Raw genomic sequence first — 16,578 nt, forward strand, 5'->3', positions numbered from 1 at the left:
TCGTATCTAGATGTTTTTCCGAGCGAGGATTAAATCTGGTGGAAGATGACAATTATTCCCGGTTATGGTTCACGTCAACCACTTGTTGAAATCCGATTCCATTAAATCACCTAAACAAACAAACTCGTGCCGATGAGCAGAAGTAATAGACAAGACGTAAAACATGAAAACAAAAACATAAACCATTCAAAACAGGCATAAGCTAAATAAACACAAAATGGTTTATGCTGTTCTCCACTTGAAATTTATAATAAACATTCATGGGATTTTAATGGCTGCATCGATCGCATGGGCGTAACGCCGCTTTTGCACAAAAAAAAATCACAATTAATTGTCTTATTGTTAATATTAACGCCAAAGTGAAAGAGTGTCTAGTCCAGTAGCCATGTATGGCGACTGCACTCACACACACACTCACTTTCGCTTCAATTTCTCTCATGTTTGACCGCTACTTGAGTGCATTATTCAGGGTGAAAATAAGGCGATTCATCAGTTGACGCATTTCCTCCCTCAGCCACCCTCCGAAATTGCTTGGGGATGAACGGGTGTCGAGGGGCTAATGAGGTGTGCTGATTGAGTCGGTGCATTGGTGCGGAAATGTGATTCGTGATATGCTCCGTATGTGGATGTCTGTTCAGCCGAATTAACGATTTTGAGTGGAGAATTCATGACAAATTCAACTTATCTTCAACAAACTGAGATGACACGAAGCGATGAATCTTGACAGAGCCGGATTGTTTTCTTTGTTAATCGCCCGTTGGAGATGTGTCTGCGTCTAAGTGCGGCCCTGTCTGTCTTGACATAGCTGTGTTTAATATATCGGCGATCGACTAATGTAAAAAATGTACATATTCTAATCGAGCTTGACACGTTAATCTCCGTTTGAGTGATGGGACATTGTTTAGGCTTTTTATCAGATTTATTTTCCGACCACGTCGCTCCGAATCCGATAGGAAAACGTTAAAAATGAACGCTCTGTTTAGTCCGCAGCTTTTATTCCCTCGATTGCCTCGATAATATTTTTAGTTCCGCACTCCGCATATTTTGACATTTGTTGAATTTCTTGGCCGGGAAATTTTCTTTATGTTTTCTGTAGAGGAACATAGAAGTGCAAACTCGCGCTATTCGCGCATTTTCATCTAAAGAACCTTTAAAACGGGTATTTTCAGTTTCGTGAGACTCAAAACTTGACGTCTTTGCCAGTAAGGAGACATGAAAACTTGCAGTTTGCGCCTCGTATTCTTAAGAACTGCCCCTGCTAGACTCTGAATGCCTGAAAAATTTGGCACATCTCTCCCTGACAAATCCCCCCCTGAATAATACTCATGCTATGGTAAAGGACAACTTTGGACTCTGATCGTTTTTAATAGATTTTTGATAGGGGATTTAAATGTGTAAAAAACGCCAAAAGCAGCGTTACAGTGGCTATTTTGCCATAAGTTGAGATGCCCATAACAGAGTATTTTTTTGTGCTTTGTGAAGCGCCTCGACACTAGAAATAAAACCACATAAAACTTGTTTTAAAACAGTAAAGTATTTAATGAAATCGTATACGTCTTGAAGCATACATACAGTTTACATTTAACCTCTAGAAACCTACTGTACACACATGTAGTAATATGCTTGAATATAAAAAAGAACGAAAACTGTACAACGTATTTATAGAAAAATATAATACAAAACTAAACGTTATCATTTTGTGCTGCTGCTCATTATTCCATAAAATGAAATTCACATTACAACTCAGTATGTATAAGAATTGTTCAAAGCCACATACATCAGCAACCCAGAACGAAAGGAAAACCCTTGATATGTCCTCACTAGCACACCCAACAATATCTTCGTTTGCTTTAACGTGCACTTATACACAGAGGCTATATACATCGAAGAGGACGTGGGAGCAAGACCGAAAGTGCCGTGTTTGCGTAACACTTCGTTTTCGGACCTTCTCGCACGTGAGATTAAATAGACAGCGGTCTAATAAGTACAAAAACTGATTAATAATTTATATAATTGTTATGAATATCACGGTATTATGCAGTCATCCAAATCGCACACACTGTCCACGAAGCCTGTACGCCCTGTGGGTTTCCACATGGATGGTCCCCAGTTTCACCTCTCACTCTCTTTCTCTCTCTCTCTCTCTCTTACACCAGACTATACAACTTACGAAGTAATTACGTATATGTTCATCACGTTTCGGTTTTATAGTACTTTTTGTACACGAAACCCCATCAGGGGGCGTAAACTCCGCAAAGCGCCCACTCTCAGGCCTCTCGGTAAACTGAGATTTTCCTAATAAATCAGCGCCAGTTTACTCAAACTCCTGTTTATTTCCCAGCGTTGGAAATAGTTTAGTTTAAATAACGCGGAGTTTACGCGAACGAGGGCTTTTTTAGAGCCCACCTTCGTATATTGAACGTCCTGAAAGCGCAATAGGTACCATCTCGGCAGGTACGGAGTGGCTCAAAAAAACGTGTTCTAAACCAGCCGCTTTGGCAGTCGAAGGTGCTGCGGAGCGCGTAAATTCTTGTTTTATTTACAGAGGGAATTACATTTCAACTAACACAGGCGACAAAATTTCACCTTTAGCAGTCTGGTTTATTGCCAACTGAGAAAAGCAAGATACGAGCCTGTTTTAGCTTTGAACATACCGGGTTAATTCGAGATCAGGGCTGGAAAATACGATATTCCTTTGAAAGAACTGCTGAATGAGTTATATACCACCTAGGATGTCCGCAAACCCTGCTTGATTTTTTTGATAGTTTTTCGGCCACTCCGTGAATTAATAAATCCTTACAATCACCCTGTATATTCACAGCTTAACTCCGATAAAATAAAAGCTACGTCATCGCTATCATCGACAAATAAATACGAAACTGTGTCCCCCTCACTCTTTTTTCCTATATACACAACTTTCCAAATCCGGCCCCACCGCGCCACTTCATATCCGAATTCCTAACCTAACAAACGGCAAGTAGTGTCCGGTAGATGGCACTGTAATCGACTAGAGAGCTGTGACGGCCGGTTGCCGTCCGCGCCCGCGCACTCAAATGGGCCCGTAGTTGCTCAGAGACTGTCCCGTAGAGGGCGCAGTCGCATGGTTGACCACGACAGGGGCGGACCCATCGTTTACTTGTCATACGTGGCTCAAGGGCGGCTGCTTGAGGACGTGGTGGTGGAGATGGTGTTGGCTAGCTGAGGCAACGCTGCCTGTGGGGCCTAGTAGAGAGGCGCTGCCAGGGCCGGCTATCAGATATTGAGGGGGCGGCGGTTTACCCGTGCGGTTTTTGATTAGCACTGCGTTCGCCCCTGATAAGTCCGGCCGACCAAATAGACGTTTCCAGAGTCTTCTCCAGGAGTCCAGTGTCTTTCCCGACCAAATCCATACGCCACTGGTGATGCCCACTGCCAGGGCCATGAAGTATTTGAGCATTAAAACCGAGTATAAGGGTTTGGGTTTGGGGGCGCTGGAACAGGCGCAGGCGAGAGATTTCAGCCACTCCCCGTGAAAGGCGTTTTCGTAGAGATGACATCCGATCACTATAGTGGCAGGCACCGTGTATAGAACACTAAAAATCCCTATGCGAATCATCAGTTTCTCCAGTTTGTCCGCTTTGGACCCAGCCCCTGCTCCCCCTTGCTTCTTTATAACGTTACGAATCCGGAACAGCGACACGAAACCTGCAAGCAGGAAGCTTGTACCCAGGATTAAATAAATCACCAAAGGTCCCAGGACAAATGTTTGTAAATTCTCAGTGTTCATGTTGCCCACATAACACACTCCAGACACTGGATCTCCGTCCACAGCTCCGCTTAGTAGCACCCCTAAAGTCTGCAAAGTGGGGATCAGCCATGCCACTATATGGAAACACTGCGCGTAACTGGCGATCGCCTCATTGCCCCACTTCAAGCCAGCAGCTAGGAACCACGTCAATGACAAGATCACCCACCAAATCGAGGAGGCCATGCCGAAGAAATAGACCAGCAGAAACACCATGGTACACCAACTGGGCCCGGTCGAAGAGTATCTGATGCTGGCGCCTTCGCAGGCCACCACCTCGTGTCCGAAACCTACTCGTGTGAGGTACCCCACTGACACGAGGAAATAGCACGCGGAGAGGAAGACGATGGGCCTCTCAGGGTACTTGAACCGTTCGGTTTCGATAAAAAAGGTGATAAGTGTCATTAGCGTAGAAACGGCGCAGAGTCCCGACCATAGACTGATCCAGATCGAGGCGAACTCCTTCTCCTCCGGGGTGAAGAACGGTTCCTTGCAAGGGAAGGCACAATTTGGGACGCCGGCTACGTTTCGGTCGCCGCGTGGACTGGACAGGAGCGGATTGGTTTCGGTCCCCAGGGAGACTAGTGGTGGTTGACATTGGCACCTGCAAACAAAGAAATGACAATTGAAACCGAGGAAATCGCTCAAAAAACTCGATTCTAGTCAGAATCACAAAGGTCCGCGCAGTATAATACTCGGCAACGCCGCTTTTCGCTTTTGTTCCAATTATGTCAGTTTTGTTTGGACTGCGAAAATTGCCAGTTTTTTAAGCTGTGCGGCAGCTGCGCAGAACTTTTTAACGATTGACTGCTTTTTTTGAGAAGAGTAAATTATAAGCTGTATTACCTGCACTCGTTTTGTGTGCTTCCTTTTGTTTTTGCGGTGCCTCCTTGGGGATTTTCGCAGTTTTTTGACCCGGGTTTGCACGGTTTCAATGGCTTCCTTCCCCCCGGTCTAGGAGTAGAGGAGGTGTTGTGCGTCGGTTGATCCATGCACAAACTCTCGCCCCCCTGCCGGGGAAATTGATCGCACTCCATGCGTTCGGGCCATTGGAACCCGTATTGAGTCATGATGGGTTCGCATCCTTCCCTCGCCCTGCGGCACAGGTCTCTACACGGGGGCAGCTGCTTCGAATACTCCGGGAGGCATATGGGGGCGTACATGGAGCAAAGGAAGAACTTGAGGTCCGGCGAGCACTTGATTTCCACCAGGGGCCAGAATTGGTGCACTTCCAGCCCCGCTTCGTCTTGAGATTCGTGGTTCAGTTCATTGGGCATGCGGGTCATGTTGTAGCCGATGCCCAGGCACATGGGGATGGTGATTTCCTCGCACTTGCCCTCGCCATCCAGGGAGGAAATCACGGAGGCCACAAGGGGGGATACCAATAAAGCTGCCAAGCAGCAAATCAAAAGCGACGTCGCCATTTTGCGGCTGCTGATGCGTCTGGATGAGCGTCGGTTCAGTGATGATGGTGTCGTGACGACATGTTTCCAAGGAAAGTATGGTCAGACTGTTGCGTCATCTGAAATAAATGGAGAACTACACTGTATAGGATGATAAATGCGAGCGCGGATTCTGCGAGATATTCCCGAGACTACCTACAGTTTTTTAGTGAGAAGAATCAATAAATTTCGAGTGGTACATGGCACGAAATGGCCTCGCGTTAACGAGCTTCGGAATGAATGAGCACGGCAAACGTGCCCACGACACGCAAATCAGATGGGCACATAAATGGGGCCCTACGGTTTAACGTAACGATAAACTTTACAACCAAAAAACTGACTATTAATTAGCACCTTCATGAGAAATATTAATAGCCCATCGGGCCGTGGCGCCATCTATTAGACACCTTCGTAAGTTTCAATTAAATAAAATCTGTTGCACATATTCACCCATTAGATGGAGCCATTGCGCACGGGTTAGTTCTTCCGTGTTATAAGTTGCGGTGACGCGGACAAAAGGGCAGGAGCTCCCCATTTTTGGTCAGTTTGTACGTTTCGGATGCAAACTGGTTTTCAAATCGAAACCGGGACTGTGTATCTGCATTTAAGCTAAAAATTTACCGATGCGATTATCGAGTGCGACGGACGCAGAGGTGGACAATAAAATCTGGGCCCGGCCTTAGCTAACAACAATACTCAAATAGCATGGCTAGATATGCCTTGTCGCGCCCACAGACTCAAATATGCATTACACGTAGCGATAAACAAGGATAACGTGTCATTTTATTTCGAACTAAACTAGGGAGGTTTAGAATTCCTGTGTCCATGGTTTTTGTCTAGTCCCTGCAACCATTTAAAATACTTTCATAGAAACTGATGCCCGCAAGGAGCGCGTGTACGCCTCATTAAACATCGTATAAATCAAATTGAATTAAGAGTTTTGATGGGAAATGCCTCCCAGTTCGTATATGCCCGTGGCCTTTTGCCGTGCACCAAATGGGTGTGTAGCGTTAGGACATTAACAAACGCCCATTTATGGTTGTTTATAATTGTCTTCTTCGTGCGTGCGAAAACCTTTCTCTTTTGACGAATTAGAAATAACTCAAGTATGCCCTCAGGGCATTTGTGACACACTCTTGGTTCTCGAGTAGTTACCACTCAAAGGGGGGCTTCGCGCCTCTGAAATTGAATATCTTAAACGACTTGCATTTATATAGCTAAACCAAACGCGACTCTCATTAAAATTAATTAACTAAAAAGTCTCGTCAAAAAAAAAAAACAACCGGCACGAAATCAGCGCTAATTTATCTTTGGACAGAGCGAGGTCCAACAAGACCACAACCCAATACCATCAGCGACCCATGTGTGTTTAACTGGCTAGCGAAAGATGGTAGTCCGAGATACGAGGAGCAACCGGGGACAAAATAAACAAAGGTAAATTTTATGGGCCCCTCGGTAAATGACGGGCACGATTTTCGGGGAGTTTTCGCCGCACGGTCTCCACGACCGCCCGGTTCGAGTCCCATTGGGTGAGAGTATACACTGCGATCGAACCGACGGTAAAAGTCGTAAAACGATGTCGTGCGGTACCAGATCGTGGGCGTGAATCGTCCTTTTTTCCTGCAGAGCTTGTAGGTACTTCTTTTCCAGTTACCAGAGATGACAGATATCAAGCAGCGTGTGGGTGACCGGTACTACATGGGAAACGTGACGAGTTTGATTGGGCATTGTTTACAGAGGAATGTTCGGTTTGCAATAATTCGAGTAATATTTATCAAACTACGGTGGATAAAGTTTCAAATACTGCTTCACTTTACCCCCAGCGGGCAAAAAAAACAGTGGCGTCTCATCCAATACATTGCTCCTACGCGCTCGCTTCTCTTCTCACCTTATTGCGAAGAAAGTGCTCTCGACGAATTCCTCCGTTTCAAATGCAAACAAGCAATTTTCCCATCATCTGGGTTCCCTTGTAGTGGTACCCGCACCCCATAAATCAGCTCGAACCAACCTTTTACCTCCGCGGAGAAACTCTGCCTATCTTAATCAGAGACGCACCGAAACGTATAATTAAATGCCATAAAATGATTTGTGGCTATTCACGAGCCAATTACTCAACAAACCGCGCGTATGGGGCTTAAACTGCCGCCTGCACTGACGCAAACTAAACTCGAAACTTTCATATTTAAATCTCTCATTTGTGCGATGAAATGAGTTCCTTCTGTCAGGGAAATATCAAAGGGATTTTGGTCTTTTTGTCCCCGGAAAGTCATCCTAGATTCAATTCATTCTATATATACTCCACTGGTGCAAAACACAACCTCGGAGTCTTATTTTTCTTTTAACAATCCTTTGGGTCTTTGTCCAACGCAGCCTCATTTGAATAAATATTTATTCAATCGCCTCTCATTAGGTTCGAAGTACTACACCACTGGTCTGTGGGTACCATCGTGAGTGTGCTCCTCGAGAGACCCGTTTAAAGATTTTCAGTGTCTTTTTTTCTCTTATTATTTGATCGGAGCGATGTTTACACAACAGCTCTTTATGGACGTGATTTAGAGGTGTGAACGACTCGGTTAGGACTTTTGTTTAACCTTCATAATTGTTTGTTTGAATGTCGTAATTGTTGAGTCGATTCAGGGATTATAGTCGGACATTTTCTGCCCGATTTAGAACTATTTACTACAAGAGGAAACGGTAAAAATTTTAACGAGTCTGTGTGTATGTATGTGTGTTTTCGTTTACACGTGTTTTATGCCGTCGTAACCCGAGATACGACAGGGGAAGCATTGTATATTTTCAAACAACGGCTAATGGCAACATTTGGTTTTGTGGCGATGATTATTTATTCAATATACACACGTTAACGCGGCGATTAAGCTGTTTTTTCTCCGATTTTCTTTCTCATGGCCTCCAAGTCCTCCCGATCCGGATTCGCTCAACTTTGAGGAATGCTCGTAATTAAAAGCGTTCCCTTATGCAAGATACACCCAATAACTTCGAATCGGTTCAAATTCGCAAACTGAACCGAACTTCAAATGCCTCCCTCTTAATTGTTTTTGTTTCACTTGCCCTCCGCAAAGTGATTTTACAATTTTCTGTTTGTCGACCTAATAAAACTCGCTAAAAATAGAGCAACTCCGTTATTTTTAGTTTAGTCATAATATTAATCGTTTAATGTCAGGGCTCGTCACTGTGTAAACCGAGCGTTAGATTGTTTGGCGCATTCCACACGCTTCCAATTAGACGTGAATTTTTCGGTACCACCCCGGTGATGCACCAAAACAACTCAATGTCGCGACTAGAATCAGCGGCGTGGTTCTCGGTGGCACCACTAAAATGTCTGTGGGTACTACCGCGATGTCTCCGAGCCGCTGAGGTAGAGCCATCAATAATTTATCATGTTAAGCAGCTGACCGGGGTACTTCAATGGGCTGTTCCGTCATTCTTGCAATTCTCCACCGTGCCTTTAACCAGATAAGTACCACTTTTTATCTCGGGTACTGCGGACCGCACATGTGTTCGTGCGCGCTGCTCCCGTGACGGTATTCGGGTGGGACATGACTGTTTTTTTCGTCGCCTTTATAGCAAAGTACCAAACGTACAAAATGAGTCTGTTTTGGGCAGAAGTTTTCGTTCAAATGAAATTTCTATCATGAAACATTTCCCATTGCCAAAGATTTTCGAGTATTTACTAAATGGGAGTTGGTTCAGCTTAGTAAGGCTTTAATGTTAATTTTTCAAGTTTTTGGTGTCTTGAAGAAACTGTGAAAATAAACGTTCTGGTTTACTGCTTGTGCTGAAGGTTTCCGTGTGGGATTGTGATGCTCCTTTTCGTCTTCAGTGCCTTTGATGTCGGAGTTACCTATAAGCACACAGGTCACTCTAGACGTCTCTGGTTTTTGGGCCTAAAGCTTTTCGCTACCCGTGAAATCGTTCGCGTCTGTGAGAACTGACAGTACTCTTCAAGCTTTTAAGGTTTTGGCCCGATTCATTAGCTGTGATTTCTAAAGGTTTTTGTTGCATCTTATGGAATTATTCAACACAAAATGAGGAACGATAATGACAAGTGGCTGCTGCTGCGTCTGTTTAATGCAAATCCGACCGCTCAAAAACAAAAAGTGAGCGCCGACAAAGGCGTTATCTGGCCTCAGCATCAGCGCATACTGAACAAAGGCCTTTTGGCCTGCTCTGACCCATATGGGTCAAGTTGCAGTTCACATTTCGTCTCCCTTACAATAATCGTATTTGCCTTTTTCACGTGCTTTGGCAATGACAGATCTGTTGCCACATGAGGCGAATTGATGATTTGCGATTTAATAAGCGCAGGTATAGGCACAATAATGAGAAATCTGTGGAGCCAATCAATCGTCCAGAGCAGGAAATAATAATTGAAAAACGGTCTTATTTGTACAAAACCCAATATTTTCCATAATATAATACGGTACAGCTGATAAGGCCTGTCTAGCTTATCGGGGTGATCAATCACAGCTACATCAATAAATCAAAAAAACAACTTAGTTTTGCCGGCGACGTTGTCTAGTTTCGCCACATACGGTCAAAACTGTGTCGGAATTTATAATTTTCATTGTCCATCTGAGACCCTAGCCGCGGCCCATGTCACCCCACTGCAGTTCCTAAAGTGATAATGAGGGGTTTTAGTGAAAGTCACTACGCACCGAGAAGTAACATAGAAAAAAAACCATCGCGTGAGGTTCAGAGAAATCATATTGATGTGCTTTCATTCGTCTTGTGTTGGTTAAAAATCCTCAACCATAGATGACGTTCGAAAAGCCGCAACTGAATTTACGAGTGCCATGATTTGTCTTGTGGCTAAAAGTTCTGATGTTTTTATAGATGACGGTATATTTTTGATTCGCAAAAGAAGATATTGCTTTTCGTACAGCTCCGAGTGGCAATATTGAATCGATATAAGGGCCTCCTATAGCAATAGGAAGGAAAATAAAGCACAATGCACAGTGATCAATCAACATGTCAGCCGGAGATCTTGGCTTTGTTTACCAGGCCGACAACGCACGCCATGGGTTAGACCAATGAAGGAGTTTCACCCTTTTCACATGCAGTAATTGAAAAACTCAATCCATACGTTGCCACATCTAAAGTCGCCTTGGTAGTCCAACGAAATAAGCCCCCAGAGACCTGACCCCGACCATACTCAGTGATGGTGACAAGGCTATGTCTTCTACCAAAGTCTTCGCACGCCCCTGGTTTTTATCATCAATTAAACGCATAGTGTTGTTGACTTATTTTCGATCGCGTATACACCTCAGATATGAAACTATATTAAAATGAAAAATCGTATTTGGCTGGGAATTTAAAATTCACGTTTTAAGCGATCGCTGTTGGATTTTATCCACATAAAAGGGTTGTCAAGATGATGAATTGCAAGGGGGGAGCTTTCGAACAGGAACGCATAGCCGGGGAAAACCGCATATAAGGACATTCGTCTACGTTTCTTCTAAGACCTATTGGTCTACTTACCGCGCATTGAAAGAACTTCAGTTCAGATTTGTATCCTCTATATACGTAGAAGTGCGTGCGAAGAATGTAAATTGGCATCCACGGTCACCAGACTTTGCGCCATGGGAGACGATTTTTTCGCGTATAAGTTGTAAATTTACGACTTGAGCCCGCAGGCGTCTGCTAATACATTTAAACGATGAGTACCAATGATGAATAACGGCGGGTACGTTTCGACCAGTCCGCGTATCTTCAAAAGGAATTTTAATAATTATTATTGCTGTCGGTGGGCGTGGCGATAAATCAGCGAAATTGAAGTGTCTCTTGGCTTAACGCATCCGATGTGATTTATACACCTCGAGTTTCTTTCCGTGAAATTGCACTTTTCAGGGAATTTCCACAGTGCAATAATAATGCGCTAACTTGCAAAAAACCGAGGTGCAGGAATTGGGTACTATACGTGAGATGGTCGTGCAATTCGTGTATCTTACGAAATGCGAGAAACTAATTCTGATGTCGCATAATACGTTATTATTAGTGTCGTCTTTAGTCAATTTTCTTGGAGAATTTTCACAAATTCTGGTCACGTATCAGTCACGAGACTCAATTATTCACTGTCACCGGAAGTGGTTACACACGCCTAAAGCACTTACCACCTCCGCTTCGTAGCTAAATTACTAAACTAACTACTTAAAAGGCTCATTAAATGGGGTAGTGCAAATGACCCCGCTCATTTTATTTTGACTGATCAAAAGCAAAAGCGTGTGGTATTGTATCGAGAGGCGCGCCATCTGTTATTGACTAGTGCGAGGTATTTGAACCTCCAAGAGATGTCGCCAAAATCTTCGGGAGACTATCAAATTTAGCAGTATCAGAAATAGAATCACGCAGGCCATTTCGTTTACTCTTCTAATTTCGAGCGGTCGCATAAAATGCGGGGACTTAAATTCATGAAATATTTCAGGCCAAATCTAAATTAAGTTCGCTTTCTTGCCAGCACATTACTGAAGGTGTAAACGTGGCCTCATTGCACGGGGCGTCAGATCAAACGAGGCCTTGTTGGCAGGTACCATCGACCCTTGTTAACTTTTGGTCATGGTCGAATTTTGGGTTCGGAACAGGTGTCCTACTGGGTCCGATTTCCTCGTCTCGTTAGACGAACGCCCTTCGGGTCGTTTTTCGGGGTTGGTTTAATTTTTCTTTTATATGAAAGGTGAGAAATTCACAATGGCCAGATTACGTCTAAATCGGTTCTATTCTTCGAATTTGAACCGGCGGAAGAGTCGTGTGCAATCCTAAAAAAATATCTGGTAATTTTCTTCTCTGTATGATTTCGGCGGTGCCGTGGTTCCTCTCAAAGGGAGCAAATCCCTCGTATTTGCTGAAAAGGATTCCGGTACCGGCTGATTGTTTATCGTCGGATTAGCGTTTCCACTGTCGCCGGTTTAAACGGACAAATAATTAAAAGTACTCCCGCCATAAAACGCATTTAATTACCATAAAAAGGCATTCAGCTAATATTTGAACGCGGTTATGAACCGGCAAATATCGTAAAACAAATTGGAGCCCATAACAGTTGCGTATTAATTACGCTTTTTGTCAGAAGCAGAGAGCTTTTTTAGCGTTTAATGAGTATTGAAAAAAATCGACCTCCGAAAGATCACCGTTTCCCCCTTCTTGAACTATCAGAGTAGAGTTCCTCAATATGAGAGGCAAGATGCTTTCTATTGGGAAATCTTCTGAATGATTCCATTATAGAAATAATAATTTTCGATTATTGTTAAAGCACTGGGGACAATTCGTAATGTCCTGCATCTATTTTTGAATTGTTTCCCGAGAAATTCATTGGCGTAGAATCGGTACTTGAGAAGGCACAATTTTCCAAAATTTATCTCTTTTAGAAAGTCGTTTAAGTGACTTTTAGTGTCACTAAATAAGCCTTCGCTACGTCTCCGTTTCTTGACCAATCAAGTTGAAAATATACGAGTTTACATGTCGCGAATGGTTAATTATTTCCTCAGAAATTCACTGGCGTAGAAGGACTGTTTGCGAGGGCACAAGTTTGCAAAATTTTCTTTTTCAAAGAAAACAGTCGTCGCTAGAAGCACGGTGTTCTCTTCGAATTTTGGCTTATTGTTAAATCTGAAAGTGTGCCGCGCATGCCTAACTTTTCTCTATAGCAGTAGTCCGTTTTCCGAAATTAACCTTCCGGCTCTAATGAAAAAACCCCTTAGTCCTTGGCTAACACTTGAGCGCAGCACCCTCCCTAATCAAGTTACACCCTGAAAAACAGGCGAAACTCAATTTCGTCGCCGGATTAATTGATTGACCGAATCAATCCATTCGGCAGCGTTAACCGGTACAGGAATCCGATAATAAAAAGCTTGTTATGACCGAATCGATCGAATTCTTGCATGCGTACGGTACCACCGCCTCTGGCAGGTATTTATTCAAGATTTTTCGCAATATTATCAATCGAGTTATCAATATTGTTTTTGGGATTTAGATCGAATTGTCACCCGTCATCGATCAACGTTTTAGATTCAATCTTTCAGTAGCTTAATCCCTCGGCGGCTACCGCGCCGCAATGATCTCTTTCCGTGATAATACAACCGATGAGTTTGTTTTCGATTGCAGTAATTCCTTACCTTGTTAAAAATAAACGACTAAATCCTGATGGCTAAAATCGGCCTACGAAACACTGCTCCCGCTTTATAATTCATTCATTCCACAGTCGATAAATTCACTATTGTAAATATTTACGCGCACACACGCAGCCCCGCCACCGTACTGATTGAATTATTCCCGAATATTGTTTATAATCGAAGCGAATCTCTGGTTTGCGTCCGATTCGCGTCCGTTGTCGCTCGAGAAACTCGGTTGCACGAACTACCTCGGCACAGGCCTGCGGCAGACTAAACGTCCGATGAACTGAACTGAACTAAAGAGCGAACGGCGAGGCGACCGTAGAACGTGGCGATCGGGCTTTTCCGGCTCGGGTCGGCTCGAGCTTGGGCGATTACGATACGAGGGAGCTTTCGATCGAGCTTCGCCAGAATCGCCAGTGGTGGGTGCCGCAGTTTTCGTTTAGGTGAAATTCACCATGTCTAAATCACCTTCGCGTGCTGTTTTCTGGCATTTTGGGCTCGGAACGTGGACTGTCATTGCTCCTTGCCGTGTAACGTCATCGAATTCCGTTATGAGCGTCTGCAGCGGGGCTAGGGTCCCACGTACGAATTTGACAGAAACTGACAAATCGCCTCGAGATCCCACGTTATCATACTTCCCTCGCATACGGCGAACAAATGTCACGAGATAACGACAATATACAGATAAATAGACGACCTATGCAGGGTGTTTTGTGACGCTCAATAATGCTGCTCAGTATTTTTGATCATTCCCCGGTAGACGAATTCTGACGAATCGCTCTTAAAGGCAAATTTTTCAAATTTATCTAAATGATTGTCTTCCAGTGACTGTATCCTTAGATTTTAACCGAAAATTTAGCGACCCAAGTACCGGAAATTCAGACAAAAGAAGATTTCAAACAAAGCCTCATTGTGAATAGACTTTCGGCCAAATGTTGTGACTTGAGACCTTTTTCTGCCTGCCTCTCTGACATTTGATTGACACCAAGTAAATACACGTTGTTTCCGTCCCCCTTTAACACCACCATTTCTCTCTTTCTCTCTTTCTATCTTCCACCAAAGTTGAACTGTTATTTAGATAACTTCAGTCAAAACATTTGTTTGTACAAGTCCAACTAATGGTTAATATCGTATACCGGGTGATGCTTTCGTGGAAAATCTTAGACGTGATAAGAAACCTGAAAAGGCACAATAATTCTCGTAAAAAGAAATATTATTTATTTAATATGTTCTCGTGAATAAAGAAACAAGGCATTATGGGGGGTGGTGTCGCGTATGCATTCGCACTTGTCAGGGGAAATACGTCTTAAGCCTGGTGCTCGCCAAAGCGAGATGCACTTGTCCGGTACTGCCCCCGCTTATACTCAGGTAACCGAAAGCAATAAAGAGATCTCGAGATAAAGGAACGACCAGTCAATTTTTTCCGTGACAGTTGAAATAATCCCACGTACACGCCTGTCCCAACACACGGTCCAGTCATTTTTCATAACGCGACGCTTCCCTCTTATCTGATCTCGAGGATTGTTTTTCCATTCGTTATTCAATCTTCGGCAATTACCCAGTCAAAATATGTACGATTGTTGCTCGTTAATCGAGGGACGATTTCAAGTCGAGTGTGGGCGCGGCTTAAACGGACACTCCGATTATGAAAATGCGCATTCCAAAGGTCTTTACAACAAACAAGGCTGTTACCAAGAACTATATAGATTTGTGTCGTAAATACGTGAAACGAGGCGATAGCCGTGTCAATAGTTCACTCAGACTAAACGCGATTTGCATAAAAATATGGGATTGACACCCGTTGTTTATGTTTAAGTCAGAATTTAGACGCCGTTCGGATAATATTATAATTCGAAGACTCTATGCGCATGTAAACGGCAGATACTTTTGCAACTAGCGTCATCTTTTGAATTAGCGAGGTAAACTGGAGCAATTGTGGCGTCATCTATTGGAAACACATAAGGAAATCGCTTCGATTATAATAAATTGAGACTTTTTACGTCAGCCATTGACAATTGGTCGCGAAATATCCAAATATCATTGGCGTAGTAACTTTTCAGGGTCGTGGGAGATTTTTTGAATTTTAGCTAATTTTTGTGGCGACAATTATCGCTGTCCCGTTTGATAAGCTGCAGGCAATATATGCGGAATGACTCCGCGTACATGTGTTTTGTATCGCGAAGCAACCAGAGTGAATCTGAACGCACTTAAAACCGAAAAATCTATAAAATCGTCGTAAAACTAGCGTTTTACTGTTTGTCGTAATGGTTGGCATTCTCCACTTTTCTTCAAGTTCGACTAGGCAAAGGATATTTGGACGTTTATGAGGTCATAAATTAAGTCATGCATTTCAGGCCCTGTTTACCTCTCTCAGTACGATTTCGGATTATTGTTTGGCGACCCCATGTATAATTTTCCACAGTGTCATTTTTGCAATTCGAAGCAGGGACGTAGCCAAGACATTCTCCATTATTGGAGCCGTTTGGTAGCAATTAGTTTCAACTGCTGCGATCAGCGCAATAACAAGTTAATTTTCTTTACTGCCCTGCTGGGAGTCCTGCGGCGGCCATTACTACTAAAGCTGGGAAATCCCATTTCTGACCTTTTTTCCTAATTTTGTACGTGCTTCCTTAGAGCGAAAAAATTACTCTGTCGCATTAACAGCGGCAACAGTGCTGACACGCATCCAGAGCTTTCACCGTCCTACCGTCCTAGTGGTACCCATAGGCCTGTCAAAAGTGTTCGCCATATTGGTTTGACAAAAAAGCAGCGCCCTATTGCCATTGTTCATCATTTCCGCGATTACAGGCACCTTCCCCCGTTTGATTGACAGTTGATAAGTGCCAGACGTTAAAATAAGCAATTTCCGTTTGCCTTTCGTTTCACATAAGCGGAGAACTATAAATATCGGTGAAAATTCCGTACGGGGGCCTCGTTAGTATTCCACATTGACGGCCAACAATCACGGTGTGGGTCCCTCATTGTCATGATAATCAGCGCCACTAAACTCATTATGATATTTCAGTGCTAATTATTTGTTACCGGTTTCCCCATAAGTTTCTCAGAATTTCAGATGATTTTTCTATATAGAGGTTAACTGCAAAGCCACTTGAGCACTTAATGGCACACCCTGTATAGATATGTGTGAGCAATTTAATGTGGCACCCAGTGAGCGTGAGGGTGAGGAATTTTATGGGTGTTGGTTGCAAGGGGTTGAGCGGTTGAA

At 43.6% G+C, this 16,578-nt stretch overlaps 1 protein-coding gene across 3 annotated transcripts in view; it reads right to left on the reverse strand.

The window, feature by feature from the left end:
• Positions 1–1,515: 1,515 nt before the first annotated feature.
• Positions 1,516–16,578, reverse strand: part of fz2 (frizzled 2) — a 36,003-nt gene continuing 20,940 nt past the window's right edge. For 2 of the 3 annotated variants that reach the window (XM_066393779.1, XM_066393778.1), the window contains exons 3-4: positions 4,631–5,306; positions 1,516–4,388 (exon numbers count right to left, since the gene is read on the reverse strand). In XM_066393779.1, coding sequence (XP_066249876.1) covers positions 3,140–4,388; positions 4,631–5,208 — 1,827 coding nt within the window. In that variant the 5' untranslated portion in view covers positions 5,209–5,306 and the 3' untranslated portion in view covers positions 1,516–3,139. Of the gene's footprint in view, positions 4,389–4,630; positions 5,307–13,352; positions 13,655–16,578 lie in introns of those variants that run through there. The other variant, XM_066393776.1, reaches the window with a different exon arrangement.

Source organism: Euwallacea similis, chromosome 10, assembly GCF_039881205.1.
Source record: "Euwallacea similis isolate ESF13 chromosome 10, ESF131.1, whole genome shotgun sequence".
Lineage (NCBI taxonomy): Eukaryota > Metazoa > Arthropoda > Insecta > Coleoptera > Curculionidae > Euwallacea > Euwallacea similis.